Source organism: Trachypithecus francoisi, unplaced genomic scaffold (genome assembly GCF_009764315.1).
Source record: "Trachypithecus francoisi isolate TF-2019V2 unplaced genomic scaffold, Tfra_2.0 Lachesis_group12, whole genome shotgun sequence".
NCBI classification, from domain to species: Eukaryota; Metazoa; Chordata; class Mammalia; order Primates; family Cercopithecidae; genus Trachypithecus; species Trachypithecus francoisi.
In genome coordinates, this window is record NW_022681457.1 from 118,684,150 (window position 1) to 118,712,058 (window position 27,909).

Below are 27,909 nucleotides of genomic sequence, written 5' to 3' on the forward strand. Positions count from 1 at the left end.
TCGTCGTTTCTGTGTGGTCAGGACGTTCGGAAGCTGCTTTTCTAGCTCTGTTGTGTTTTACGGTAACTTGCTGGGAACCATCATTACCCTGCTGTGCAAGAACAGCAGAATTTAGATTGTAACTTGTACCGTGACCCCTTGACAACCTCTCCCTCCCCTCCTCAGTCTCTGGTAACCACTGTTCTGTGCTCTGCTTCTATGGTACCAACTCTTTTTTTTGAGCTCCCACATATGAGTGAGATCATGTGGCATTTGTCTTTCTGTGCTTGGCTTATTCCACTTAACCTTGATGTCTGCTAGGTCCATCCGTGTTGTGTTTTTGCAAGCTACAGGACTTGATTCTTTTTCGTGGCTGTGTAAGTACTTCATTGTGTAGATACACTACTTTTCTTTATGCATTCATCCATTGATGAACAAAACACTTAGATTGATTCTGTGTCTCCACTCTTGTGAATGGTGCTGCAATAAACATGGGAGTGGCGATATCTCTTTGACATACTGATTTCATTTCCTTTTGATATTATATACTCAGTAGTAGGGTTGCTGGATTATATGGGAATTCTATTTTCAACTTTTTGAGGAACCTCTGTCTAGTTTTCCATAGTGGCTGTTCTAATTGGCAATCCCACCCACAGTGTATAGGTGTTCCCTTTTCTCCACATCCTCACCAATGCTTATTTTATCTTTTTGGTGTGGCCATTCTCACTGAAATGAAGTGGTATCTCATTGTGGTTTTAATTTTCATTTCTCTGATGACTAGTGAGGCTGAGCATTGTTTCATGTGCCTACAGGCTATTTGATTGCCTTCTTTTGAGAAATGTCTATTAAGGCCCTTTGTCCATTTTAAAATGAAGCTACTAGTTTTTGTGTGTGTGTGTGTGCTGTTGAGTTGCTTAAATTCCTTATGTATTCTAGATATTAACCCCTTGTTAGATACATAGTTTACAAATATTTTCTCCCATTGTGCAGGTTATCTCTTCACTCGGTTAATTGTTTCCTTTGTTGTGTAAGACCTTTTTATTTTGATATAATCGATAGGTTTCTTTTTGCTTTTGTTGCCTGTGCTTTTACGGTTTTATTAAAAAAAAAGTCCTTACACAGCCCAATGTTACTTTAAAAATCCTTACTCAGCCCAGCGTTATGAAGCACTTCTTCCGTTTTCTTCTAGTATTTTCATAGTTTCAGGTTTTAAGTTTAAGTCTTCAATCTATTTTGAGTTGACTTTTACAAATGGTGAGAGGTGGGGCATCTCATCTCATTCTTCTGCATGTGGGTGTCCAGTTTGTCCAGCACCATTTATTGAAGAGACTGTCTTTTTCCCAGTGTGTGTTCTTGGCACCTCTTTAAAAGTCAGTTGGCTGTAGGTGCATGAATTTATTTCTGGAATCTCTATTCTGTTCCATTGGACAAACCTAATGTGAGTTTGTGATAGGGACAATATAGAAAACTATAAAGAAAATAATCTACAATTACTGCCTGCAGATACACATGTATACATGTAAGTGCACATACTTTTAGATACCATTGCTATCAAATGGAATAACATAGTTTTATATGTTACTATTCTTTTCACTTATATTATGATTATTTCTCAGTGTATCAAATAATCTTTGACAGTGTGATTTTTTGTTCTTATTCAGCCTGAGTGAATAATAGTTTAATGAACATTCCCCTATTGAACATTTGGTTTCGATTTTTCTCTATCATAATAAAGTTTCAGTGAATATTCTTGCACATAAATCCTTGCTTCTGTGTTTATTTTCTCTGAATAGGTTCAAAAAGTAGAATTACTGGGGCAGAAAGTGGTATTTTAAAGCTTTTGACGTACTCGAAGGCAAAGGCGATACTGACTCATAACCTTCCGCAGGATAGGAGAGTGTTCTGTTGACGGCAGTTTCATCGGCATTGAGTCTTACCTTGGTGTTTTCTTTTTTTTTTTTTTCAACTTTGGAATTAGCTTTTAAAAATCTGCATATCTACATAAGTCAAAGATCATTAAAATATAGGAAGAGAGGGAGCTAGGACCAGAAGAAGATGACAGTGGTGGGGAAGGAAGGGGCAGAGTCCACGAGTGTGTGGAGATTGGGAAGCGGTTGGCTCCTTCCTCCTCCTGGGTGAGCCTTTGCCCTAGAGCCAGTGGAGAAGGCTCCACAGGCAGCCCTGGGTCCTTCCCTCTCTCAGCCAAGGTTTTTCATGGGCCTGCTCTGCACCGGACCCTGAGCTGGGTCCCTGGGGCCACTGTGCCCTGGATGGGACCCTTTCCTTATGGTGTTGTTCAGGCTGTATTTTGCTGGTTGCCTTGACACGCTCATGCCTGCTCAGTGTGTTTGCAGATGGTTCAAGGTAACACAGTAAAGTAAGGAGCGGCGTGGCTGGCCGCGTTCCTGCTGGAGAGAGAGGAAGGAAGCCATGCAGGGCAGCAGGCTGCAGGGCTGCACATGTCCCTTTGCCTTCTCCAATCTGTGTTCTTTGAGTTGTCGAATTATAAAAACTATTCCTGGGCCAGGTGCGGTGGCTCACGCCTGTAATCTCAGCAATTTGGGAGGCTGAGGTGGGCGGATCACAAGGTCAGGAATTCGAGACCAGTCCGGCCAATATGGTGAAACCCTGTCTCTACTAAAAATACAAAAATTAGCTGGGCATGGTGGCAGGTGTCTGTAGTCCCAGCTACTCAGGAGGCTGAGGCAGAGAAATGGCTTGAACCTGGGAGGCAGAGGTTGCAGTGAGCCAAGATTGCGCCATTGCCCTCCAGCCTGGGCGACAGAGCGAGACTCCGTCTCAAAACACACACACACACACACACACACACACAAAAACAAACGACAGAGCGAGACTCCGTCTCAAAACACACACACACACACACACACACACACACACACAAAAACAAACGACAGAGCGAGACTCCGTCTCAAAACACACACACACCACACACACACACACACACACAAAAAAAAAAACAAACCAAAACATAAGAAACTGTTCCTGGAGGAGGTTTGGGGTAGAATTTGGACTGCCAATGAAATCTGCATTTGCTTAATTGTTGTGGGGGCTTGGCTTGGGCCTTGTGCTTTGTCTGGGGGTCCCGAGCACCCTTCCTTGCTGCAGGCCCCGGCTGAGGCTGGGGTGGGTGGGGACCCTTGGTGGCTGCCAGTGGGTTTTTATTCCCAAGGATGATCCTTTTCGCACCCTCACTGTTTCAGGCGACGCTCTCCGAAAGCCTCGCCTCCAGAAGCCCATCACGGGGCACTTGGACGACTTATTCTTCACCCTGTACCCCTCCCTCGAGAAGTTTGAGGAAGAGCTGCTGGAGCTCCATGTCCAGGACCACTTCCAGGAGGTGTGGAGTCAGAAGCATAATTGGGGGCAGGGTGGGACCAGGCAGGGGTGGGGTCCGGGTAGGGCAGGGAGGAGGTGGGGCAGGGCAGGGGTGGGTAGGGCAGGGGAGAACCCGCATCTGATGTTGCTGAGGAGGGCCTTGTGGCCATAAAGTGACGTGGTTCTGTCTTTTCCCCACTTTTTGGAGCTGAATTGGACCTTCAGGGACCCCTTTCTTCCACAGCCAAGGCCCCCACAGAGCCTCCAGTCGTTGTTTTAACTTGAACAGTGATGAAGGTGCAGTTAACCTGAGATGTTAATTAACATTAATTCTGGTAGATTATGAAATAATCCTCATTGAAAGTAAACTAAGTCACCAGATGGGCATAGGGAAACCCATAGAACCCTTCCCATATTCCGAGGATGTCGGTGGGGACATGGGGTTCATTTCCAGAGATGGCTGGAAGCCTTCAGTCATCTCACCCACCTTGGGCCCCTGGGAAGGCACCTCCAGCCTCACCGTCCCCTCAGCCTGCCCGTGTCACACGTCATTGCGTTCTGGTCTCTGAGAGCCTGTTCACACTCCCTGCTGTTCCTGTCTGTTGCTTTTCAGTGTATGGGTTTGTCCAGGTGCCCTGGCAGGGCGTCTGGAGTGGTTGCCCGTCTGTTAGGCAGAGCCTGTCGAGCCTATTTGCCTGTGGCCCCCAGGAGGGATGTCTGTGTCTTGCAGGTGTGTGGAACTCAGCCTGCCTAGTGCACAGCATCCCTGGGGTTTCCTCTCCCGCCCGTCCCAGCGATGCCCTGGCTTGTAAGCTGTAAAACACCAGGGCCAGGGAGGTTGTTTCTAGAGCTCCCGTCACCTCTGACAGCAAAAATTCTCTCGGATTTTCTGTGTAGAAGCTTGTTTGTATGCCAGACAAGACTTGGAAAAGCCTTTGCAGGTTTGGGGATTGCTTATGTTTTCTAGGCGATAATCTGTCCTTGGTCTGGAAAAATTGGACCTGATGAACTGTCACAAATACCGCCCTGGCTCTTCTGTCTCCAGCAGCAGTGGGAGCAGGCATGTGGGACAGAGATTGCCTGGTTCTGCTGGGGCCCTGGGCTCAGCCCACTTGCCCGCACCTTCGCTGATGGTCACCAGATGGAGTGGGGAGAAGAGGGGTCAGCCCTGGCTGCTCTCAGCTCTGGAAGGAGGGGCCCTTAGACCTTGGTTGTGGGCAAACCACTCCTTGTTCCCCCTCCTAGAACGATAGTCTTCACTTTCGACTTCAGAAACAAAGAGAAAGAAACTTTAATTGCAGAGAGCCAAGAGACTGGTGGGGTAACATCTTGCTATTGCGTCAGAGTCCTCTTCATGTCACACCCCTTTCATGATGAGTCCCACAGCAGTGCGCAGAATGCGATTGCGTGACTGCGCGACGTGAGGAAGGACAGCAAGGGGAGGCCTTGGGCCCGGCACCCACAGAGGCACCCTCAGAGCCCCTCCGGTCTCATCCTGGCTGCACCTTCCTCCCCGCCCATTCCCTAGGGCGTTTATGCTAATCACGTTTGGCTTTCTGTTCTGGTTTTACTGCCTGTCGAGGCATCTCTAAACACTATAGGCTTGCCTGCTTTTGACCTATCTTTAAATGAAGTCGTACTTTTTTCTTCTGTATTGTTTTGCTGCTTTTGCTCAACACTCTGCTCCCGTGAGAGGCTGTCTGCAGTGGCTGTGGCTCCATTTGCTCACTTTCTTTGCTGGATGGTCGTCCATGTGAGGGCACCAGGATTTATGAATCCATTCGACCACTGATGGACTGTTGGGCTATGTTCAGGTTGGGGCTGAGCATTCTTCCATGTATATCCTGACTTTTAGTAGAATCTCGAGCAGGAAGTAAAAGGGACTTTTTTGGAAAATCCTCATGGGCCTGCAATGAGCTGGCTGGTCCGCTGAGGTCTGCTGGTCTAGGATGACCTTGGTTGGGGTGGGGTGGCTCCCTGTGGCCTCTCCTGTGGCAGCCAGTCTGGACTTGCTCTCGTGGAGGCAGATGTTTAAGAGACGAGTTGGAAATGCGCAGACATTTTCAAACCTCTGTTTGGATTAAATGTGTTACTCTACCATTGGCCAAAGCACGTCACTGGCCAAGTCCAGAGTCAGAGAGGTAGGGGACTCCAGGTTCCAGGACAAAGGATGTGGCTTTAAAGATCGCTTACCTGGAGCTGTGAATGAGTCCTTTACCATGAGGGTTTGGTGGAATTCCCAGGATTTTGCCAACTCAGCCGTAGCTCCTGGGGGTGGAGGCAGAGATGGGCATGGTGCCTGCCTTCCTCCCTTTGAGCTTCAAGGCTTGGGTCCTGCCTTGGCGCCAGGTCCTGAAGGCTGGTGCGTTCTGTTATGCCACCGTCCTTAATTGGTGGCATATTTTGCTCCTTAGGTACTGGGGGAAGGAAATTCTCTGAGGAAGTGTCCCTGTCATGTTCACTTGAAAGTCCCAGAGAACATTTTTTTTCACTCAGTAGTCAAAGAGGTCTTTTAAAAACATAAATTCATCACTTCTCGGCCTTTTGGGTAAGATCAAGTGTAAAAACGTAAATTCAGCCCTTTTTCTTCTGTATTGAAAACCTGCTGCTGGCTTCTCATTGCCCTTGAACTGACACCTGGGATCCTGACCCTCTGGGGGGCATGTGGTGTGGTCTCTGCAGGTTTCCCCTGCCTAACTGCATGCTGCCTCCTGGGCATGGATTGGTCTTTGCGGGTTTCCCTGTTTCACTGTGTGCTACTTCCTGGGCCTGTTTTGCAGTCCTGGACTCAGGCCTGCCTCCGCCTGGGTGACCTCGGACTCATGTTTGTCCCGCATGGGTCCTGGAGCATGTAGCAGACTTTCCTGAATGTTCTTCCTGTACATCTCTGAGTGTTTCCCCTCAGGCTTCAGGTTTAGATGGTGTCCCCTGACTTTCCTGCAGGGGTGCTGTTCCCCGCCCTTGCCACCGTGTCTCCAGCCATCACCCCGCGTTCCTCCCGGGCGCTCAGCCCTTCCTGGAAGTAGCTGGCCTTCTTATCTGTTATTGTTGGTCTCTTGCTGTGAGTGTTTGTTTACCAGGACAAGGACTTTGTTTTGTTTACCATGACACGTGATGTGCATGAACGGTGTTTGGCACATAGTAGGGCTGTAATATTTAGTTGTGAGAATGAATGATTCAGGTGCTCATCCTAGTAGTCTATTAAGTTAGCAAGTTATTGTGTGTGTGTGTGTGTGCGTGTGCGCGCTCGCGCGTGTGTGTGAATGAGCTGGACTTGCTTGCTCCCTACCCATTCTTGAAAATGCAGTTCCACATAATATGGTCTTATGTACACACAAAACAGAGAATAGGATTGAAACAGCAACATAAGTTTCCTTGGTGTAGTTCCTGCTGTTTTCTCATTTTTCAGGGCAGATTGTGTGAGGGTAGAGATGTTTTAGGAATATCATTGTTGAATTTTATACAGTCCCATTAAAATCACTTTATTATGTATTTTTACTGTCTTTGTATTTTTGTTCCAGTCCAACTGGCAGATACTCAGTTATCTGCATAGTTTTATTTTCATTATCCAAAGGCTGAATTTAGGTCTGTTCCACTTGATTAATGGACGGTAAAGAAAACTTGAAAATTCGGGGATCATTTTGCAAAGATCACATAATTTAATAAACACTAATAACTGGGGGAATATTCTTGTTCATTTGTTAGAGTGCCTGTCCATTTTTGTTAAGATGAAACACTTTAATATCGAGTGACCACTTTGGGGCAGATTCTGTTTTTATTGGTTTAGGACTTAGTGCCTAAGCATGTTTCCCTTTGTACACCAACCATGTCTCAGGTCTCTCGGTAGACAGAGTTGAAATGTGCTGAGCTCTGCCTCTGAGCACCTTTCCATCATTGTCCAGGGAATTGGCCCCAGGGAAGTGGGCTCCGGGGAAGCAGCCTCTGGGAAAGGGGACTCCGGGGAAGTGGGCTATGGGACCTTGGAGGAGTCTTGAAGGAGCCAAATACGAGTTTGCTGCATCTTGAGAATGGTCAGCTCAACCTTGGAAAGCTAGTGTCAGGGTTTGGGGATCGAGGCATCTGAGGGTGTGCATTGTACGGAGAGGATCGTGCTGTGTCGGAAATGCCAAAACTCCCCGGGCAGTGCCCCAAGGCCAGTGGCTGGGATTGGGTGCTGTATCTGTCATTTGCTTGCACTCATCTTGACTAAGTATCATCTGATCTACAGTTATCTGCAGCTTCTGCTCCAGTTTCTTCTCTCTGCTCGCCTCCCCCAGGGACGTCTGGTGAGCTCCCTCTTCCCGTCTGTGCCAGGGCTCATTCCTTCTGCCTGTGCCTCTTCCAGGGATGTGGCCCACTGGACGGTGGTGGCCTGGAGATCCTGGAGCGGCGCCTGCGTGTGGGCGTGCACAACGGTCTGGGCTTCGTGCAGAGGCCGCAGGTCGTTGTACTGGTGCCTGAGATGGATGTGGCCTTGACGCGCTCAGCCAGCTTCAGCAGGAAAGTGGCCTCCTCTTCCAAGACCAGGTATTGTCCCCTGGGTCCCCAGGGATGAGTGGGGATGTACAGGGGATCACGATGCAGTGAGGTTGTTTGTGCATGTCAGGTGTGGACTCACCCACGGGGCAGTTCTTCCTTGTGTTTCTTTCCTCTTGCTAAGTTGTGCCCATTAGGAACCAACCTTGGAGTTGGAAGTTCGGAAAAAGCCCCCCCTTTCTTTTCCATTTGTGCTCTGACAGTTTGGGGGTTAGCATTATGGATGCTTCCAGCTGTGGCTGCTGAGGGTCTATGGAGGCCTTGCATGCTGCCTTCTAGGCGTGCCCTGTGATTAGTTTCTCACAGGACAGAGAATCGGGGCAGCAAGACCTGCTGCTCTGTTTAATCCAGTGCTTCCCAAATCAGGTGTCGCAGACATCATTGCAGGGTGTCATGCCTTTCCTCTCTTGTGGTGCCAGGCAGAGACCAGGTGTCCTCTGCCGTAGGCCAGCCTTGAAGAAGGAGCCTCCATCCTCTATGGCATTTCCTGGTAACTTGGCCGTATCAGGCTGTATTAAGCTTTGGTAATTTGGAAAGGGGTTGAAAGAGCAGTGAGAGGCCGAGGCGGGAGGATTGCTTGAGCTCAGGAGTTTGAGACCAGTCATGGCAGCATAGTGAGACCCTCATCTCTTAAAAAAAAAAAAAAAAAAAGCAACGGTTTGGGGGAATTTCCAGATCATTTGGGAAGAGCATGCAGTGTTACATGGTAGACTTGCTGTGGCAGCAGCACCCGTGTCCCCCAGGGTGTCCCCTTGGCTGTTGCTGACAGTGGTCGATGTGGATGAAGGAAAGATGGGAGCCCGAGCTCTAATACGCCCCCGGTTTGTGTTTCTGACCCAGCTCTGGGAGTCAAGCTCTGGTTTTGAGAAGCCGCCTCCGCCTCCCAGAGATGGTCTGTCACCCTGCGTTTGCGGTCGTCTTCCAGCTGGAGTACGTGTTCAGCAGCCCTGCGGGAGTGGACAGCAATGTAAGAACAGCCTTTTGTACTCAGGTTCCTCTGGCGATGAACTCTGTGCTGAGGATAAATGTAATGGGCATGAATGCTTTTTCCATTAAAAAGAGGCATGATTATTATAAATAATAAGTGAAAATCACTTTACGGACATTTACCAGCTCATTGTAAGGCATGTTACGAAGGATACAGACGAGATGGAGAGGGCAAAGAATGTGGGAAGGGCTTGGAGCTCCCATGCCCTGCTGGGCTCCGCCCTCTGGGCACCTCCGTGGGTTCAGCTGTCCAGAGCTCTCTGAAGCCAGTCCTTTTGGGTTTTGATGGACACTTCATTCCGTAGACATGATTGATTAAACATTGGCCATTGATGATCAATGGAACCTTCAGTCACTCTCCTCCCCCTGCCTTGGTCTTGCTGTGAGCAGCCCCGTCCTGAAGCCACCGAGGGGCTGCCAGCCACGGTCACCTCATTAGCACACAAAAGATAGCACTTCGGAGACTCCGGGGGTTTCAGGAGTTGTGTACCAGGAAACTGGACGAAGACCAAGTAGATGGTTCACAAATGACAGGTGCATTCTGCTGGCTGGGAGTAACGCATAAGTCAGTAAGTTTCATGTATCGTAATCGCGTGAATTCATGATGATTGAATCGGTAATTATTTTGAAAAATGAGGCCGTTTTAATGTATTTTTATATGACAGTAGTGTGGTAAAGCTTGAATTTGCACACGTGAGAGATGGTTTCTCATAGGGAACTTTATATATACCTATAGAACACTAAGAGTAAGAATTTATAGGTCCAGTTGAAAGAAAGAAAGTATGTGAACATCATTTATATTAATGTAGATTCTTTGAAAAACCCAAATCCTGCTGTTCTTCAGATGTAGTTTTCTGTTTGAAAAAGCCAGTACTGTAGTTCCGCCTTTTCCACGGGGCGTTTGTTCCAAGGCCCCGGTGGGTACCTGAAACCTCTATAGTACTGACCTTACACGGTACATACTAGGTTTTACAGTTTATAAATGAGGTACAGTAAGATATTTAACAACAATAACAATAAAATAGAACAATTGTAATATATATACAGTAATAAAAGTGAATGTAGTCTCTGTCTCTTCCTCTGCCTCTCAGCTGCAGTGGGCGGATGGTGTCTACAGTGTGGATACGGAGGACGGAGGGATGATTCACGCCCCGGATGGGACACTGCTCAGAGTGGCATGCAATTTAGGACTTAGGGATTGTTTTCTTCTGGAGTTTTCTATTTAATATTTTCAGACCAAGGTTGACTGAGGGTCACTGAAACTGCAGATTGGGGGTACTTCTGTATAATTTTATTTTTTTTTTTTAAACGGAGTCTTGCTGTGTCGCCCAGGCATTCTCAGCTCACTGCAAGCTCCGCCTCCGGGGTTCACGCCATTCTCCTGCCTCAGCCTCCCGAGTAGCTGGGACTACAGGCGCCCGCCACCACGCCTGGCTAAGTTTTTGTATTTTTTAGTAGAAACGGGGTTTCACCATGTTAGCCAGGATGGTCTCCATCTCCTGACCTCGTGATCCGCCCGCCTTGGCCTCCCAAAGTACTGGGATTACAGGTGTGAGCCACTGCACCTGGCCCTTCTGTGTTATTTTTAACAAGTAAATTAGAAACCAAAAAACGGCTGACAAGACATCTTCCATGGCGATGCGGCCTGCCATTGCGACTGGGCGGCTCTTTCGGGAACAGCCTGTGAAGAAGCATGAGGTGCTGAGGACAGTCTTGGGGTGTGCCTCAGGCGGGAGAGCAGTGCGTCGGGGTATAGCTGCCATTTGATGTTTCTCATCTCTTCTGGCAGCGGTGAGCTGACTTTGCCAGTGTCCACTCCTCCGGTCCCTATGATTCCGAGTCCTAATTAGGTGCAGAAATCCAGAGGTGCCAAGTGTTCTGTGGCCTGACGCAGTCACAGTCATTTAATGAAACTGTTCCAGTTCTGCTTTTCTTTACTTATGACCAGAAATTTCAGCTAAAATGCAGCTGTCTGTGCATACCCTTGGGTGGGAGGGGCCTTCTGGGGTGGGTGTGGCTCATGGAGAGGGATGGGGCTGCCCAGGCTGGGGAGTGAACTGAAGAGAAATGGCCTCAGCCCGATGGCTGATGTGTGGTGCCTAGGGGCTGTGAGGGGAGGTGGGGAGGAGCAGGGGGTCTGGCGCCTCACTCGCAGTGTCTTCTAGAGAATATTAATTGTAATTTACTTGTGATTGTGACATCTGTATGCCAAAACCAAGATGTCTTAGTGACACTTTATTCCTTTTTAACCTTCATCTGAAATTCCTGACAACAGGTGGTTTCGATGGTGGCCGCTTCACGGGCATCTGGGGTGCGGGTGAGGTTGTGAAATCACTCCCTCCCCATTCCCCTCCCCACCCTCCTCCTCTCTCCTCCCCTCCCCTCGCCTCCCCTCCCCTCCTCTCCCCTCCTGTCCTGTCACCTCCCCTCCCCTTCGCTTCCCAAGACAGAGTCTCACTCTCTCGCCCCGCAGTGGTGCAATCTCGGCTCACTGCAACCTCTGCCTCCCGGGTTCAAGTGATTCTCCTGCCTCAGTCTCCTGAGTAGCTGGGATTACAGGCACGCGTCACCACGCCTGGCTAATTTTTGTATTTTTAGTAGAGATGGGGTTTTCCCATGTTGGCCAGGCAGGTCTCGGACTCCTGACCTCAAGTGATCTGCCCTCCTTGGCCTCCCAAAGTGCTGGGATTCCAGGCATGAGCCACCGCACCTGGCCAGTCGTCGGTACTTTCTGATGTGCTGGTGGATTGTAACTGGGAATACTGGATTCCACTTTACTGTCATCAAATGCGCTTTCCTGGGTGAAATCTGGAATGGAAACATTGCAGTGTGTGAAATGACCTTCCATACAAATTACTTGCTGTGCAGAACCACTGAAAGTGGGTTAAGCATCCAGCGGGTGAAACTGGGATTGAGCGGGACATGAGAGGAGAAAGGCACAATGGCGGGGCCATCTGTGTGACGGTGGCCGTGGTAGAGGAACCCAGTGTGCCCCTCCGAAGGCCCAGGGCGGGCCATGGCAGGGCCCTCCCACCTCAGCCACCCCGTCTGCAGCAGCGTCTCCTGGAGCAGCCTTCTTCAGCTGGGTGGGGATTTTTTCAGTGTGGTCATGCATACCGGCTGCAGCGTCCTCCTCCTTGTCTTTGGTGAGGATCCTGCACGGTGGAAGCTGCAAGCACAGCTGAGAACAGGCTGGCTGGTACGATGAGCCCCACGGAGCTTCCCCGGCTGCCAGCTTCCTGGGCAACAATCTGCTTCTTCTGTATACTCTCCCACAGCCCGTTTTGAATTATTCTGAAACTAATTCCAGGCATCATTTTATTCCATCTGTAAACCTTTTGGCATGCCCATTTCGTTTTTTTAAAAAACTTTTTTATTATGCGAAATTTCAAAGCTAATGGTGGAGAAGCATGTGGTGCACTCCCTGCACCCACCTCCAACCCCCGATTTACCGCTCATGTCTCATCTCTTTCTCCCGTCCCGTTCCACCCGGGCTGTCGGAGAGCACATCCTAGACATCGCATCCTTTCATCTACAGATGGCTCGCCATGTCTCTCCAAAAGACAGGGCTCTGGAGTGTCACTGTGAACACCATCATCACACCTAACCTTGACTGCATTTCTCAGTATCATCAAATGTCCAGTCAGCCTGGGTATACATATTTTAGGTATTTTACTTAATCAGAAATGGACAAACCCCAGCAGTGTGCTTTTCCCTGGAAAGTGACTTGTGACAGACGTCTTCCTGCATGAGCCAGGCAGCCTGTCTGTTGTTCCCTGGCAGTGGCTTCCTCATGTTGCCTTTAACTGGAGGATCTGCTCTCCCTGTGGCTCTGCTGCCTTCATCACACACTCCTAAAGCTGGGAGAACCAAAATGCACCAGGCTTTTGGCAGTTTCTTCACTTGGCCTCATGCGTCAGATCAGGAGGCAAAAGCCATGCTGTCCGGGGGCCCTTTGTGGAAGGATTCATCTGTAAATGGTACACACAGAGAAGAAGGAGGAGGCCACCTGGGCTGATGAGAACATGGAACAAATACTGTGTTCAAGACACACCCAGGCACCGGAGTCTGCATGCATTCTTTTGGTCCTGAGTATTTTGTGGTCAGTGGAAACAAACTAGGAACAAAAGTTTTGCGAAGACACACTCATTGATTTTAATCTGCTGTTAAATTTTTGCATTTTTTAGTAAACAAAGTATCTAGAACCTTTTCCCTGTAATTTATGTTTGGGTTAGCTGTGAAGACGCTAAAGAAACTACCAAAGAAGTAGTCCCCCCTGTCCAGACCACTTTCTTCCCAGGATCCTAGGGACAGTGCAACCTCATTGGACTGCCACAGCACTACCTCTTTTGAAATGCTGTATGCATACAAGTGTGGGCTCCGGAAATGTGTGCTGACTGAATGGGTGATGGAGCAAACTCCCTATGACATGAGCATAAAATGCAACAGGGGCAAACCTGCAAAAATCACCAGATCCAGTGTCTTGGCTGCGTTTCATGTCTGAATAAGCGGGCATCCTCCTGGGCCTCGGGGGGGGGATACAGTCCTTTTCTGTGGGTCACATGACAAAATAACCCTCTCCCCAAATCTCTAAGGGGTGAAGATCTGACTGGTTTATTGTTTATGTTTTAACTCATATTCTTGGAACAAAATCAGTGGCCCGAGTTCCAGGTTCCAGGTCTGTTGAACTGATCCATGCATGTCCTTGATGGCCTTTCCTCCAGTACTGTCCAGCTGAGGATCCTGTCTTGTGTCTGGTTTCTGTGTTTCTTTGGCCTCCTTAAGTCTGGAACAGTTCCTCAGCTTTTTTTTTTCTTCGGTCCTTTATGATTTTATTTTTAATATTTTAGTCTCCCTTCTTCTTTTTTTTTTGAGATGGAGTCTCGCTCTGTCCCCCAGTCTGGAGTGCAGTGGCGTGACCTCGGCTCACTCAAGCTCCGCCTCCTGAGTTCACGTGATTCTCCTGCCTTAGCCTCCCTAGTAGCTGGAACTACAGGTGCCTGCCACCACACCTGGTTAAGGTTTTGTATTTTTAGTAGAGACTGGGTTTCACTGTGTTAGCCAGGATAGTCTCGATCTCCTGACCTTGTGATCCGCCAGCCTTGGCCTCCGGAAGTGCTGGGATTACAGGCTTGAGCCGCCGCGCATGGCCTAGTTTCCCTTCTTTAAAAAAATTTTAACGCGAACGTTCCTCGGGTTCATCTGATGCTTCCTCATAGTTGGAGTCAGGTTATGCCTTCCTGGCAGTGGTCCATGTGAGCGAGGGGCTGTCCTTGGGTTCCACATCCAGACGTGCACGTGTCCTTCCCGGGCAAGGTTGGTTGTGGTGATCTTTGGTGATATCTCCACTGTAGAGTTACCTTTTTTCCTCCTTGCAGCTAGTAAGTGATCTGTAGGGAGTCTCTGAGACCACGTGTGTATCTGCTGCTCATCCGATTGTCCCCCTTGGGTTGGTGTCGTTTATGCTTCCTGCAGGAGGAGGAGCCCCAGCCCACCCTTCCCACAGGCCTGGAGCTGGCACGGCACCTCCCGTCCACAGGCCCCCCCCCGCCCCCCCACTGGTGGGCAGATGGTTGACTCGTCCATCAAGCGCACATGGGTGTGGACTCAGGGATCCCTGTTTTTAAAGTCACTGCTCCTCATTATTTTGGCACTCAAATTGTCCCAGATTTGTCCAGGCATTTAAATAATAATGACTGGGCCAGTCCAGGAGTCCTTGAGACTGGCCCCTGTGTCCTGTGGCATCCTCCATCCTGTTTGGTGTTTGAGTACTTTCTGGCTTCACAAGATGCTTCAGGTTCATCCTCATCTCTAACTTATTTTGCCCATCTTTCTATAGAGTTTTTGCATTTTTCATCACATGTTAAAAGTTCTTTGTATATTAAGGATATTTGCTCTTTATCTGTGATAAATAGTGCAGATATTTTCTCCTCCTTTTGTCATTTGTCTTTTTATTTTTTTCTGGCTGTGTAAGCATTAAAACATCTTCTAATGTACTCAGATATGTAAGTTCTTTGTTTTATTGTATCTGGATTTTAAGTCAGAGGGAAAAAGCCTTTCTTTGTTCCCCAGTCATAGAGGAATTCACCCATGTTTTCTCCTTGTGCAGTGTTTCTCCTGCCCACCCCCCCCCTTTTTTTTTTTTTTTGTGGTATGAGGGATGGATCTGATTTTATCTTTTCCCAGTGGCCATCTGATCCCACTACCACTTTCTTGGAAGTCTCCCTTTGCCACAGTGACTTAATGTGTTGTCTTTATCACATACTCTGTCTTTATGGATAGTGCATCTGTTTCTGGACTTTTACTTATTTCTTTTTTTTTTTTTTTTTTTTTTTTTTGAGACGGAGTCTCGCTCTGTCGCCCAGGCTGGAGTGCTGTGGCCGGATCTCAGCTCACTGCGAGCTCCGCCTCCCGGGTTTACGCCATTCTCCTGCCTCAGCCTCCCGAGTAGCTGGGACTACAGGCGCCCGCCACCTCACCCGGCTAATTTTTTGTATTTTTAGTAGAGACGGGGTTTCACCATGTTAGCCAGGATGGTCTCGATCTCCTGACCTCGTGATCCGCCCGTCTCAGCCTCCCAAAGTGCTGGGATTACAGGCTTGAGCCACCGCGCCCGGCCGACTTTTACTTATTTCATGGACTGCCCTGTCTGTTAATGTACCATGGCCATACCATTTTAATTCTGGGGGCTCTGTTGTGTGTTTTAGCATTTGGTAAGGCAAGTTCAGCCTTATGGTTCTTCTTTCCCTTGCTTTTCTAGCTTTTCCTGCATGTTTATTTTTCTGGATGAACTTTTGTATCGAGAGGTCTAGCTCCAAAAAATGCTGATTGGCATTTTAAAAATTGGGATTGCAGTAAATTTATGATTGAATTTAGAGAGAATTTTACAACTCAAGGATGTTTAGTTGCCCTAAGCAAGACGAGGATGTCTTTCCATTTGTTCAAGTCTATTTTTGTGTCTTTCAGCAATGATTTCAACAATGTTTTTAAGTTTTAAAATGTAGATTTTTAACAATTCTTATGAAATTTTTCATAAGTATTTAATTTTTTGTGCTGCTGTTGTAAATGGGATGTTTTCTCTCGTTATATTGTCTAAATTAGCACTGTGTTTTTATTTTGTTTTTGTGGACAGTCATTATTATTTAAACAATTTTACTAGCGTTGTATATAGCTCTTATTATATGCCATATGCTATCTTTAAAATTGAACTTTGTATTTTGAGGTAATTATAGATCATATTGCAGTTATGAGGAGTAAAGAGGGGAGATTTGTGTCCCCATTCCCTGGTTGCTCCTGTCTTAGTCTGTTTTCTGCTGCTGTAACTGAATACCACAGACTGGGTCATTTATAGTGAATAGAAATTTATTGGCTCATGCATGGTTCTGGAGGACGGGAAGTCCAAGATCAAGGTGCCAGCATCTTGTGAGGGCCCTCTTGTTGTGTCACCCCCTGGCGAAAGGGCAAAGAGAGGGTAAGAGAGAGAAAGGGTGACTGAACTCATCCTTGTATAAGAGGCCCATTCCCGAGATAATGGCATTCATCCATTCACTCCACCCTCATGGCCTCACCACCTCTCATGAGGCCCCACCTCTCAACAGTGGTTTGTTGGGGATTAAATTTCCAACACATGCTGTTTGGGGGACATGTTCAAACTGTAGCACCCCAAATGTTACACTGTCTTTTGATGAGCAGTATTTCTGATTTTAAGTCTAGCTGGCCAGCTTTTTCTTGCATGTGGGGTGCTTTCTGCCTGTTCCAGGGCAGGCAGCTCTTCTCCCATCCCTCTGCTGGCCCTGCCTCATCCTCTGTTGTCCTCTTCCCTCCTCCTTTGCTCTGGGGTCCCGGTGGGGGTGTGGCTGCGGACAGCGTTGGGCTAACTTCTTCCGCTGCTGGTGGCCCGTCATGAAAGAAAACTTGCTGCTCCCAAGTTCCTAAATCTGAGCTCATAGACACACAGGCTCACAGCAGGCCTGGGGCCAGCCTCACGTGAGCCCCTTCCCTGGTGTAGTCACTGGCATGGGGGAATGGGGTTTCCTGTGGCCCTACTGTGTGGTTCAGGTGAGGGTTGCTTCCTGGAGCCAGGCCTTGTGGAAGGGCAGTGCCCACTGCAATGGCTGCTGGGCCCTGAATCTGAGCCCAGTGTTCACTGGCTCTTTAAGACCCAGTGAGGGCAGGGAGGGAAGTGGAGCTGGGGTGAGAAGTAGAGGCCCTACAGTGCCCATGTGCCAGCCGTCGGGCCCCAGACTAGGCTCAGATGGCGGAGAGCTGCATACCTGCCCAACCCAGGCCTTGCGGTGCCCGTGTGCCAGTCGCTGGGCCCCAGACTTGCTCCAGAGGGTGGGGAGCTTCACACCTGCCCAACCCAGGTCATGGCTCCGAATGCATGACAGTTTTGCCATTGGTTCTTTTAGCCATTGTCAAGTTGATGCTTGTTTTGCAGAGGACCAAGGCTTTATGAACCCATTACCTTGTGTGAAGAGTTCCACCAGGTTATTTAAATTTCTTTAAAACCATACTGCAGTTTTTTTGTTACTCATTTATATTTTTAAAAATGATTATTTCACTCAGTAGAATAAAATGAAAATGTTACCTATTAACCCTTTTCCAGTTTGCCCTGAGAATACTGGGGGCACTTGTGGCTACAGTGTTTATCCTGAGGCAGCTTTGCCATGAAGTATCTCACTTTTATTATTATTTTCGCATCACTCTGGTATATTGACTTTGGAAACAAAAGACATCATTCTATTTATAGCATTATGTTTTTAGTAGTGGTATTTCCATGTACAAGATACAGTAATTTTCCGTCACTGAAAATGTCAAATCCTAGAAAATGTAGCATTCCTACACGTAGTGTTAGCATCGTTCTCGAACAGTTTTTGGCCAAAGATTCGTTTGATGAATCTTGATTTTTCCCAAATAGACGATTCTGATGATTCAGATGATTCTGATGTGAGTTCTGTTTAGAAATAATTCCAAGAACAGTTTTTATATTTTATTTTCACATTGAAAATCAGTCAGATTTGCTTCAGCCTCAGAGAGCATGTTTGTGTAAAATTAAATGAGTGCTGGCAGCCAGCTGCGCTTTGTTTTTCTAAATGGGAAAAGGGTTAAATTTCACTCTGCTTTGAGATGACAGCGCACGGCCTGTGTCATAGAGGGGTGGAGGAGGTGACTTTAACCGCCTGTGGTTAGGTTTCCTCTCCCCCAGGAGTGCGTGGGAGCCACCGCCGGGTTTGCTGTCCGTCTCGTTTGGACTCAGTTCTGCATGTACTGGATCGGATTTGAGGACTGTGTAACTTCTGGTTGATGGCATCTGGCTTGTGAACCTCCGCTGTTGCTGATAGTGGCTGTGCTCCTGTTGTGACCTCTGGGCTCCTCTGAGCAGGTTCTTCCTGCTGCTCAGCCAGGAGGGAGAGGCACCAATGCCGGCCTGGCTGCCTGCCGCCCCCCGCCAGCTCTTCACCTGGTGGGGCTCAGTCTCTCAGGCCTTGTGAAGTTCGCCTCAAGGGCCAGGAGCTGTGTGTCCTTCAGGGAGAATGCCGGCCAGCGAGCGAGCCATCAGGAAGGACTTGCCCTCAGCCCGTGGCCTGAGCTCCGAGTTCCAGCGCCGCCTGTTGCCTGCGTGCCCTGCCCATCATGCTGCTGGGGGACACCCGGCTCCACCTCCAAGGATACTCCTGGGTCTTTGCCTTCCACCATGTGCGGCTGGTTGCTCTGTTTCCTGTGCTTGTGTGGTGGTCATTTCACAGGGCGGGAGCTGGTGCACTGCGTGGATGGTGCCTGCGAGGGGTCAGCCCCGTCCCTGCTGTGGCTCTCACACCACCACGACAAAACCTGACTCATAATCCAAGTGTATTCCTCATTTGTCTTTTGCGTATTGTGTATTTTGTCTTTTGTGTATTTGTACTTGTGTATTTTGTGCTGTTATACTTAAAAAGTCTAAATGGGAGCAATTCGATATATTTGGGGCTTTTTTTTTCTTTTCAGTTTGTGTGAATTCAGACCCAAGTTGGGCAGGAAAAGAAATGATGAAGTAGCTGATGTCATCTCAAGCACTAGAATCTACTGACAGTAGGAGTGTGTTAGAGTCACTCTCACTCTGCTTGTGTGCTTGGCCTTCTCTGCAGAGCCAGACGGTTTTCGGGCAGTTCCTGTCTGCGGGTCCCTCTGTGGGCTGGCAGTGAGCAAGTATGGGCAAATACATGGCGACTGGCTTCCCGCCAGGCCCCCACTAGCCTGTTGAGGTCTCAGAAAGAGTGATCAATAACTCGCTCCACGCATTTTGTTGTTGTTGTTATTAAAGCTGTTAAACAGAAAAGTAAGGAAAAATGAATGTTTATGTAACTGACAGATACTCTGCACAGAGGAGATCATCTATTGATGGAGAACCAAAAAGAACTATGAAATTGGAAAATTAGATATTGGAATCACCTAAGTTGAAAATTAGAAGTTGTACAGATAGCATGAAAATGTGGCTACATATTTTACTTTATTTTCTTTTTGATCCTGTAATAATAAACTTCTGTATTTTATGATGATAACTGTTTACAAAAATAGTCTGGACATTGTTGAATCCTTATAGTGACAAGTTTTCCTAATACATTTACAGTAATTTGATTTTTTTTGTTGTTGTTGTGACCGAGTCTCACTATTGCCCAGGCTGGAGTGCGGTGGTGTGATCTCGGCTCCCTGCAACCTTCACCTTCTAGGTTCAAGCGATTCTCCTGCCTCAGCCTCCTGAGTAGCTGGGATTACAGGTGCCGGCCACCATGCCCAGCTGATTTTTGTATTTTTAGTAGAGATGGGATTTCCCCATGTCAGCCAGGGTGGTCTTGAACTCCTGACCTCAGGTGATGCATCTGCCTCGGCCTGCCAAAGTGCTAGGATTATGGGCGTGAACCACTGCGCCTGGCTGTAAATTTGATTTTTAAAAAGCAGTGGAGTTAGAATCACCATGTCATTGGTATGCTGTAGTTGCTCAGCACTGTTTTATAATCTGTCGTCAGCTAACTGGATGGGGAACAGGAAGACGTTTTTGTATTTGGCAAATGTTGAAAGTGTGGCTTAGAGTCATATGCTTCCATTTCTTACTTTTCTGATTCTTTCTGTGTCCTCTCCATGGTGTGGGTGTTTTCTCATTGAATTGCCAGGGACCACCCAAATCCCTGCTCACCCTGTGACAGGGGCATGAACGTGGCAGTATCCTGGCCCACGATCTAGAATTTAGCTGCAGCAAAGGGCTCTGCAGAAGTGGATGGTTTAAGGTCCGATTATGATGGGAAAAGAGATTAATGCAAAACAAGATGCAGATTCTGAATTTTTAGGATATAACAGGACGAGATATCATCTGGCAGGAACAGTCTGGAATAGGCTGACTTGGGAGAAACAAGAACTGTTTTCATTTTTGTATTCAAATCTGCCTGTGTATGAACTTGACTGTGGTTTAGCCCAGTATAGACCACGGGGCCGTCTGTGTCTGGATTTCAGAGGCCTTGTGTGCACACATACATGTGGGGATCTGTGTGGGACCTGACTGCAGTCTGGGCAGTGACACTGGTGTGGCTGTTCCCTACTGGTGTGTCCAGCCAATTAAGCAAAATCCCTTAGGATTCCTGGCCACCACCGCTGGAGTCTTGCGTCCTCTTTGGCTCTTGGGGCAGCGCAAATTCGCGGATCCCCTGGGTGTCTCTGTTCCTGGTGGATGCTGTGCTCTACCCATTCTAGGCAGGGCATGGGCGTCCATTCATTACCAAGAGTGGGACGTGTCCTCCTTGCAGGCCACCCCTTCGCTGTGACCATGGCTATGTTTGTGATGCTGCCTGGGTTCATGCCCTCAGGCAGCATTGTTAAGAGGGATGCCCTTGGCTGCCTTAGCCAAACCCAGGACTGGGAGCAGTGGGGAGCCACCCCATTTTACTTTCATCACCCCTGAAGGGTGCAGCTGTCTCTGTTAGCCAGGGCTGGGGGGAAGCCGTAGGAAGTGGAGCACTGTAGGAAGTGGAGCACGGTAGGAGGTGGAGCACGGTAGGAGGTAGAGCATTGTAGGTTAGGAGGTGGAGCACTGGAGGAGGTGGAGCACTGAAGGAGGTAAAGCACTGTAGGATGTGGAGCACTATAGGAAGCGGAGCACTGTAGGAGGTGGAGCACGGTAGGAGGTGGAGCATGGTAGGAGATGGAGCACTGTAGGAGAGCATTGTAGGAGGTTAGGAGGTAGAGCACTGTAGGAGGTGGAGCACTGTAGGAGGTGGAGCACTGTAGGAGGTTAGGAGGTGGAGCACTGTAGGAAGTGGAACACTAGGAGGTGGAGCACTATAGGAGGTTAGGAGGTAGAGCACTGTAGGAGGTGGAGCACTGTAGGAGGTGGAGCATTGTAGGAAGTGGAGCATTGTGCTCATGGTCCAGTCACGACCTCCTGCTTGGGGGCTGTTTCTGCTGTGCATGGGACACTGAGGCTGGAAGTCCCAGGTGGAAGTAGACGGCTGCCCCTCCTTCCTCTGGGCTGTTCCAGTGGCTCTCGTCGAGGCAGCGCTCCACAGTACTCACTGGTCAGTGCAGCTGTGATCTTAGGAGTGGAAAGAGCTGTAACTGGGGCTCCTGGTTGGACCCACTGTTGCCTGTACCGCATGGGTCTCTGGCTGATCGGCCTTCCTGGTGACTTAAGTATGCTCCACCTACCAGGGGGGCCTGCAGGATCTGCCGGCAGGGCCTTGGTCAGAGTCGAGCAGCTCTGGAGTCCTCTTCGACAAGGTGGCTCTGCTGGACTTTGGGGTCTGAAAAAAGACCAGTTCAGTTTCAGTCCTATTTCTTTTTAAGTAAATGGATGAAAATTGGTCATTTTAAAACTCTTTACTCAGTCAAGCCCTGAAATCATGTTTGTGAAAATGACTTTAATGTGGTTGTAACCCAAGGGTTTTCATAGTGTCCTCATTCCTTCCATTTGGCCAGCCATGGAGAAGGAGAAAGAAGGAACAATGCCTGGAGTTTGACCCGATCCATTTCCCAATTTCATGAAAGCTACAGATATGAAATGTTCTATTGGAAGCTGGAGCTTTGTGGAGAAAATGTGTGCTAATAGCGCTGAATTGAATATACATGTGCGTTCTTCGTTATTTTATCAAGTTTCTGATGGGGAATTCAAAGTGCTGTTCTTAGTATTTTCCTGATGGATTTGAGTTGTTGTTGGCAAGGTACAGAGTGTTTACAAACCTATGGAAAGATCCTTATGGGAACAGGGGGTCATAAAACGTTGGTGTTCTCTAAGGGGGAAGCCATCACTACCTTGGGCCAGAAAAGGAGACTCATGGGTGGGCAGGAGTCCTGGTTGGGTTGGTGGGGTCACGTAACTGAAGACTATCTGCGTCCTGCTGTCTGACTGGATGCCACGTCCTCCTCCTGCCCCAGTTCCTTTTATAAAATGCAACTGACGATCCCTGCCCCTTGCTACACTGAGCTCTAGTTGAATTCTACACGTGAAAGCACTGTTGATTTCCCCTCTCCAGGTGGCTTCTGTGATAACTCATAAACCGATGTGCTTTGTTTTAATTCTAGGCAGCTTCGGTCACCTCTCTGTCCAACCTGGCGTGCATGCACATGGTCCGCTGGGCTGTTTGGAACCCCTTGCTGGAAGCCGATTCTGGAAGGGTGACCCTGCCTCTGCAGGGCGGGATCCAGCCCAACCCCTCGCACTGTCTGGTCTACAAGGTACCCTCAGCCAGCATGAGCTCTGAAGAGGTAAATTATTAGGTCTTTCTTATGCATCTCTGGTGAGCTTCTAGCAAGTTCATTCATTTTCAAAAGCAAAAGTTCACAAATATGTTTGCAGATGTTTCATTTACAGAATTTTTTTCATGTCGTGGGTATGCCTTTAGAAAGATTAGTATGACGTTTTTATGTAAACCTCATAAGACCAGTTTTACCCTGGGTTTTATCCCTGTTCACATACTGATTTCCTGGGATGACTTGGTGAACCTCCAGCTGATGTGTACACACTTTGCAGCGAGATTCACTTCTGTGGCACGCGCATTTGGAGCATTGGAGCTGGGGTCTTGTGTGGTCTTTGCCAGTAGGTTTTTTGGTGGATGAGTGCTGTGGTGGGAGCCAGTTCTGGTTTCTAGCCCTGGCTTATCTTTGTGACTTATCACTAATGCTTGTTGCACCTCGGTTGTGTACAAAGGGGTAGGACCACAGCAGAGATTCTCAGGTTTTTTTAAAAAAATTCTGAAATGAAATGTTCTTGGCACCCCAATTAAGAAAGCAAAAAATAGTTGAGCAGAGTGGGTTGAAGTGTGTGTGAGGGTCTCATCCCCAGTCTCCTTGGCCCCAGGGGTGGTGGGGGAGGATGGTTAGTGGTGACCCAGGGCACCACAGACACAGTGCGAAACCCTGCTCTGGCAGATGCTGGAGTCCATTGGGCTCTCTGAGGTGTGGCAGAGTTTCTGCTTGGGTGCACTGTTTGGTCTTCCCTCACATTCTAAAACGTGTCCATTTCAGCAGTGCAAGCAGGAGCTTTTTAGTACTCAGGTGCCTCATTTTTCTAAGATAAAAGGACTGTGCATGTTATTTCAGTTTGTCACCTCTGTGCCGACTCCAGTGACAGATAATGTGTTCAGTGTTGTTACTGATGATTTGGATAATGCTTGGGGGACCTGAAAAAGAGAACAGCTGATTGTGCAGCTTTTCTTCCTGTGAGGAACGTCTCTCCCGACGGGACCATATTTTGCTGCACTCCTGCGTGGTTTGGTTTGAGCGCTTATTATAAAATTGCTTAGAAATCCTGAAGCCATTCCCGTCTTCCCCTGCCCGCCACTCCCGTGTCCTCCTGTCTCTCCTTGTCTCCTCTCTTCTCTTTCCTCCCCTCTCCTCCCCGTTGGATAGGTATACAAATAAATATTTCTTCTGTTTACTGTTAGGTCTATCATGCCACCATATTGCCCTTAATTTTGAAGCCTGTAAACTATATTGGGGCATGAATGTTTGGAAGGTTTACTATCTTAAGGATACAAATGTATCAAGTTCTGCCATTTTCCACAAGGAGTACCACTTCCAAACCAGGAGTTTTTGACCTCAGCTCTGTTGACATTTGGGCCAGATAATTCTTGGTGTGACGCCATCCTGTGCACTAGAGGATGTTGAGCAGCACTCCCGGCCTCTGTTCCCTGGGTGCCAGCAGCATCCCCCCAGTTGTGAGAGCCCTGAAAGTCCACAGACAGTGCCAGATGTTTCCTGGGGGGTAAAATTGCCCCTGGTTGAGGGCCACTACTCTAAAGTGATATCATTAACCAAAGCAGTGAACTAACCTTGGTCATAAACTTGACTCACTTTCCTGCCCTGCGAAGGCACTCCTCTGCTTCTGCCTATATTTCCTGCATAGTGGTGCCAGCCCCTCTCAAGTCGGGTCAGTTGGAAACCTAGGTGTGCCTATCTCTGCCACTGCACCAGCCTCTTCTTTATCTCATTCAGTCATTCATCACTCAGTGAACTTTTATTGAGTACCTACATATACTCTAAGAAAAAACATCCCTGATCCCATGGGTAGGAGTGGCAGATGTTAATCAAAGAAAAATAGAAATAGAATTCAAAGCCCATAACTTTGGGGTAGCAGATTTTAGTTTATGTTGTTGTGCTTATTTCACCGTTATTTACTATGAAATGAAGTCATGTATCGTCTTGATTATTTACTTTCTTAAACAACTCCTGCCCTTTTCCCTTGAGCAAATAATTGTCTCCCTCTTTTTTTTTTTTAAATTGATATCTCCAAAGGCAGCCACTTTCAACTCTTAGCTATGACTTATGGTCTTTACCTTTGTTTTCTAAATAATAGGCTTCTGCTGCTATTTCTTAATTTACAATTTTAGACATTATATACTGAATTCTCATAATGATGGATGAAAATTTTAGCTCCTTTATACATTTCTGTCCATCTTTAAAGCACTCTGTCTTCCTACTGCTTGGCCTTGGATTCAGGCACTGTTGCAGGGGGCAGCAGAGCTGGTTGGAGGATTGAAAAGGGGGCTCTACTGGAAAATACTAGCGAGATCACTGAGGGAGGAGCTGGGGAAACGGCCCTGTAAGGTTGTTTACAAAACCCTGGGTTCACCTGGAAGCTGCACATGTGTGGGTCTGACCCTGAATGGCATACCAAAGACTTTGAGACTGTGGGGTTGACTACTTCCCAGTCCCAGAGCTGCCTGCTGCGTGGAGCCACATGCAGGAGAGATCTGAAGAACTGCACAGGTTTTGAAAATGAAACTGACATTGAAACCACAGCTTACAGGATGCTGGTCAGAAACTGTGTCCTGAACTCAACTGGGTCAATTCCTACCTAAATAAAAATACCAGCATTCTTCACAGGATTTAAATGAGACTCTATAATCTAATGTTCAAAGTGTCTATGACATGCTCTAAAATTAATTGTCATACAAAGAACCTGGAAAATACAGCTTGTAGAGAAAAGACTTTTTTTTTTTTTGAGACGGAGTCTCGCTCTGTGGCCCAGGCTGGAGTGCAGTGGCCGGATCTCAGCTCACTGCAAGCTCCACCTGCCGGGTTCACGCCATTCTCCCGTCTCAGCCTCCTGAGTAGCTGGGACTACAAGCGCCCGCCACCTCGCCCGGCTAGTTTTTTTGTGTGTGTATTTTTAGTAGAGATGGGGTTTCACCGTGTTAGCCAGGATGGTCTCGATCTCCTGACCTCGTGATCCGCCCGTCTCAGCCTCCCAAAGTGCTGGGATTACAGGCTTGAGCCACCGCGCCCGGCCGAGAAAAGACATTTAACAGACACCAATACTGAGATGGCCCAAATGTTAGCATTATCAGACAGAGAATTTAAATCAGCCATAATAAAGATACTCTAGTAAAAAAGAGCAAACACTCTGGAAATAAATGGGAAAGTAGGCTGTCTCAGTAAAGAGATGGAAGATATAAAGAACAATCACATGAAAATTTTAGTACTGAAAAACAAAATAACCAAAATAAAAAACTACTAGATGGCCTAACAGCAGAATAGAGATGGCAAAAGGGTTAGTGAACTTGAAGATAAACCAATAGAAATTTATTCACACTGAGCAATAGAGAAGAAAATGATTGGAAGACAAGAGGCAAAGCCTCAGTGTTGACCTGCAGGTCCCTACCAAAAAGGCTAGCACCCAGTCCTGGTAGAGGAGACTATGGTATAGAAAAAAGTACTTGAAAAAATATTGGCTGAAAACTTCCCCAGTTTGGCAAAAGACATAAATCTGCAGATCCAAGTTTAGTGAATCCCAGGAATAAATGTGAGGAAATTACGCTCGGATAAATCATACGCAAACTGCTGAAAACTAAAGACGAAGAAGATTCTTAAAAACAGCTATAGAAAAATGACACATTACAGAGAAATAATAATTTGAGTGACTGTGGATTCCTCATCAGAAACCACTCTGACCAGAAGGAAAGTGGGACATTTTAAAACTACTAACAGAAAGACCTTGGAACTCAGAATTCTATGTCCAGTAAAACAAACAAAAACAGCAACAACAACAACAAAAAACAGAACAAAGGTGTGAAATGAGGACATTCTCAGATGAACTGAAAGTAAGAGCATTCATTGGTAGCAGATAATTTGCTAAAAGAATCTTCAGACAGAGGGGAAATGATACCAGATAGAAATTTTTAACATCAAGAATGAAGAAAAAACAACAGAAATGGTAAATATAATGTTCTTCTCTTCTTTAAAATATGTTGGATGGTGGAAGCAAAAATTATAACACTGTAGCTGGGCATGGTGGCTCACGCTTGTAATCCCAGCACTTTGGGAGGCTGAGGTGGGCGGATCACCTGAGGTCAGGAGTTTAAGACCAGCCTGGCCAACATGGTGAAACCCCGTCTCTACTAAAAATACTAAAATTAGCCAGATGTGGTGGCACATGCCTGTAATCCCAGCTACTCGGGAAGCTGAGGCAAGAGAATCACTTGAACCTGGGAGGCAGAGGTTGCAGTGAGCTGAGATCGCGTCATTGCACTCCAGCCTGGGCAACAGAGCAAGACTCTGTCTCAAAACCAAACCAAAACAAAACTGAACACAGTGTTTGGAGAGATTTTAAAGGTACATAGATGTAATATTTAGAGTATTACCTAAACTTAGTTGAGGAAGCAATGGCAAGGTTTGAGAAGATTGACTGATTTTGAAAGTTCTGCCTAAGGTAAAATGCTGTCAGATAGCATCACATGATACAGGGAACTCTTTTATGACATGAAAAGTCAATTGATGGAGCAAACTTGTATTGTTGTCTTATTGACAACAATGACAGTGCTGCAGCCACCCCAACCTTCAGCAACCACTACTCAGATTAGGCAGCAGCCATCAATATCAAGGCACAACCCTCCACCAGCAAAAAGATTACAATGTTCTGGAAGGCTCAGATGATCCTTAGTGGTTTTTTTTGTTTTGTTTTGTTTTGTTTTTGAGACAAGGTCTTACCCTGTTGTCCTGGCTGGAGTGCAGTGGCACGATCATAGTTCACTGCAGCCTTGAACTCCTAGGCTCAAGCGATCCTCACACCTCAGCATTCTGAGTAGCTAGGACTACAGGCGTGTGCCACCATGCCTGGCTAATGTTTTAATTTTTGTAGAGTTGAGGTCTTGCTGTGTTGCCCAGGATGATCTTGAGCTTCTGGGTTCAAGGGATCCTCCCACCTTGGTCTCCCAGAGTGTTGGGATTATAGGCATGAATCATCATACCTATAATGGCACAATGGTTAGCATTTTTTAGCAAGAAAGTGGCTTTTTGTTTTTTTTTTTTTAAAGTCCTACTCTGTAACCCACGCTGGAGTGATTTGGCGCAGTCTCAGCTTACTGCAATCTCCATCTCCCGGATTCAAGCGATTCTTCTGGCTCAGCCTCCCAAGTAGCTGGGATTATAGGTGCCCGCCACCACACCTGGCTAATTTTTATATTTTTAGTAGAGATGGAGTTTCATCATGTTGGCCAGGCTGGTCTTGAACTCCTGACCTTAGGTGATCTGCGTGCCTCTTGCAGACGTGAGTCACTGCACCCGGCCGGCAATAAAGTATTTTTAAATTAAGGTAGGTACAGCACT

The 27,909-nt window shown here is 47.4% G+C and overlaps 1 protein-coding gene across 13 annotated transcripts in view; it reads left to right on the forward strand.

Annotated features, from left to right (window-relative positions):
- NPHP4 (nephrocystin 4) overlaps positions 1-27,909 on the forward strand; it is a 143,358-nt gene that overhangs the window by 44,415 nt on the left and 71,034 nt on the right. For 11 of the 13 annotated variants that reach the window (XR_004441133.1, XR_004441135.1, XR_004441131.1 and 8 more), the window contains 4 exons: positions 3,201-3,337; positions 7,661-7,842; positions 8,692-8,818; positions 22,387-22,569. Coding sequence is in view for 8 of the 13 variants with exons in the window: in XM_033228611.1 (XP_033084502.1) it covers positions 3,201-3,337; positions 7,661-7,842; positions 8,692-8,818; positions 22,387-22,569 (629 nt within the window). In the remaining 5 variants the exon portion in view is untranslated. Of the gene's footprint in view, positions 1-3,200; positions 3,338-7,660; positions 7,843-8,691; positions 8,819-8,840; positions 9,373-22,386; positions 22,570-27,909 lie in introns of those variants that run through there. The other 2 variants (XM_033228618.1, XM_033228619.1) reach the window with 2 other exon arrangements.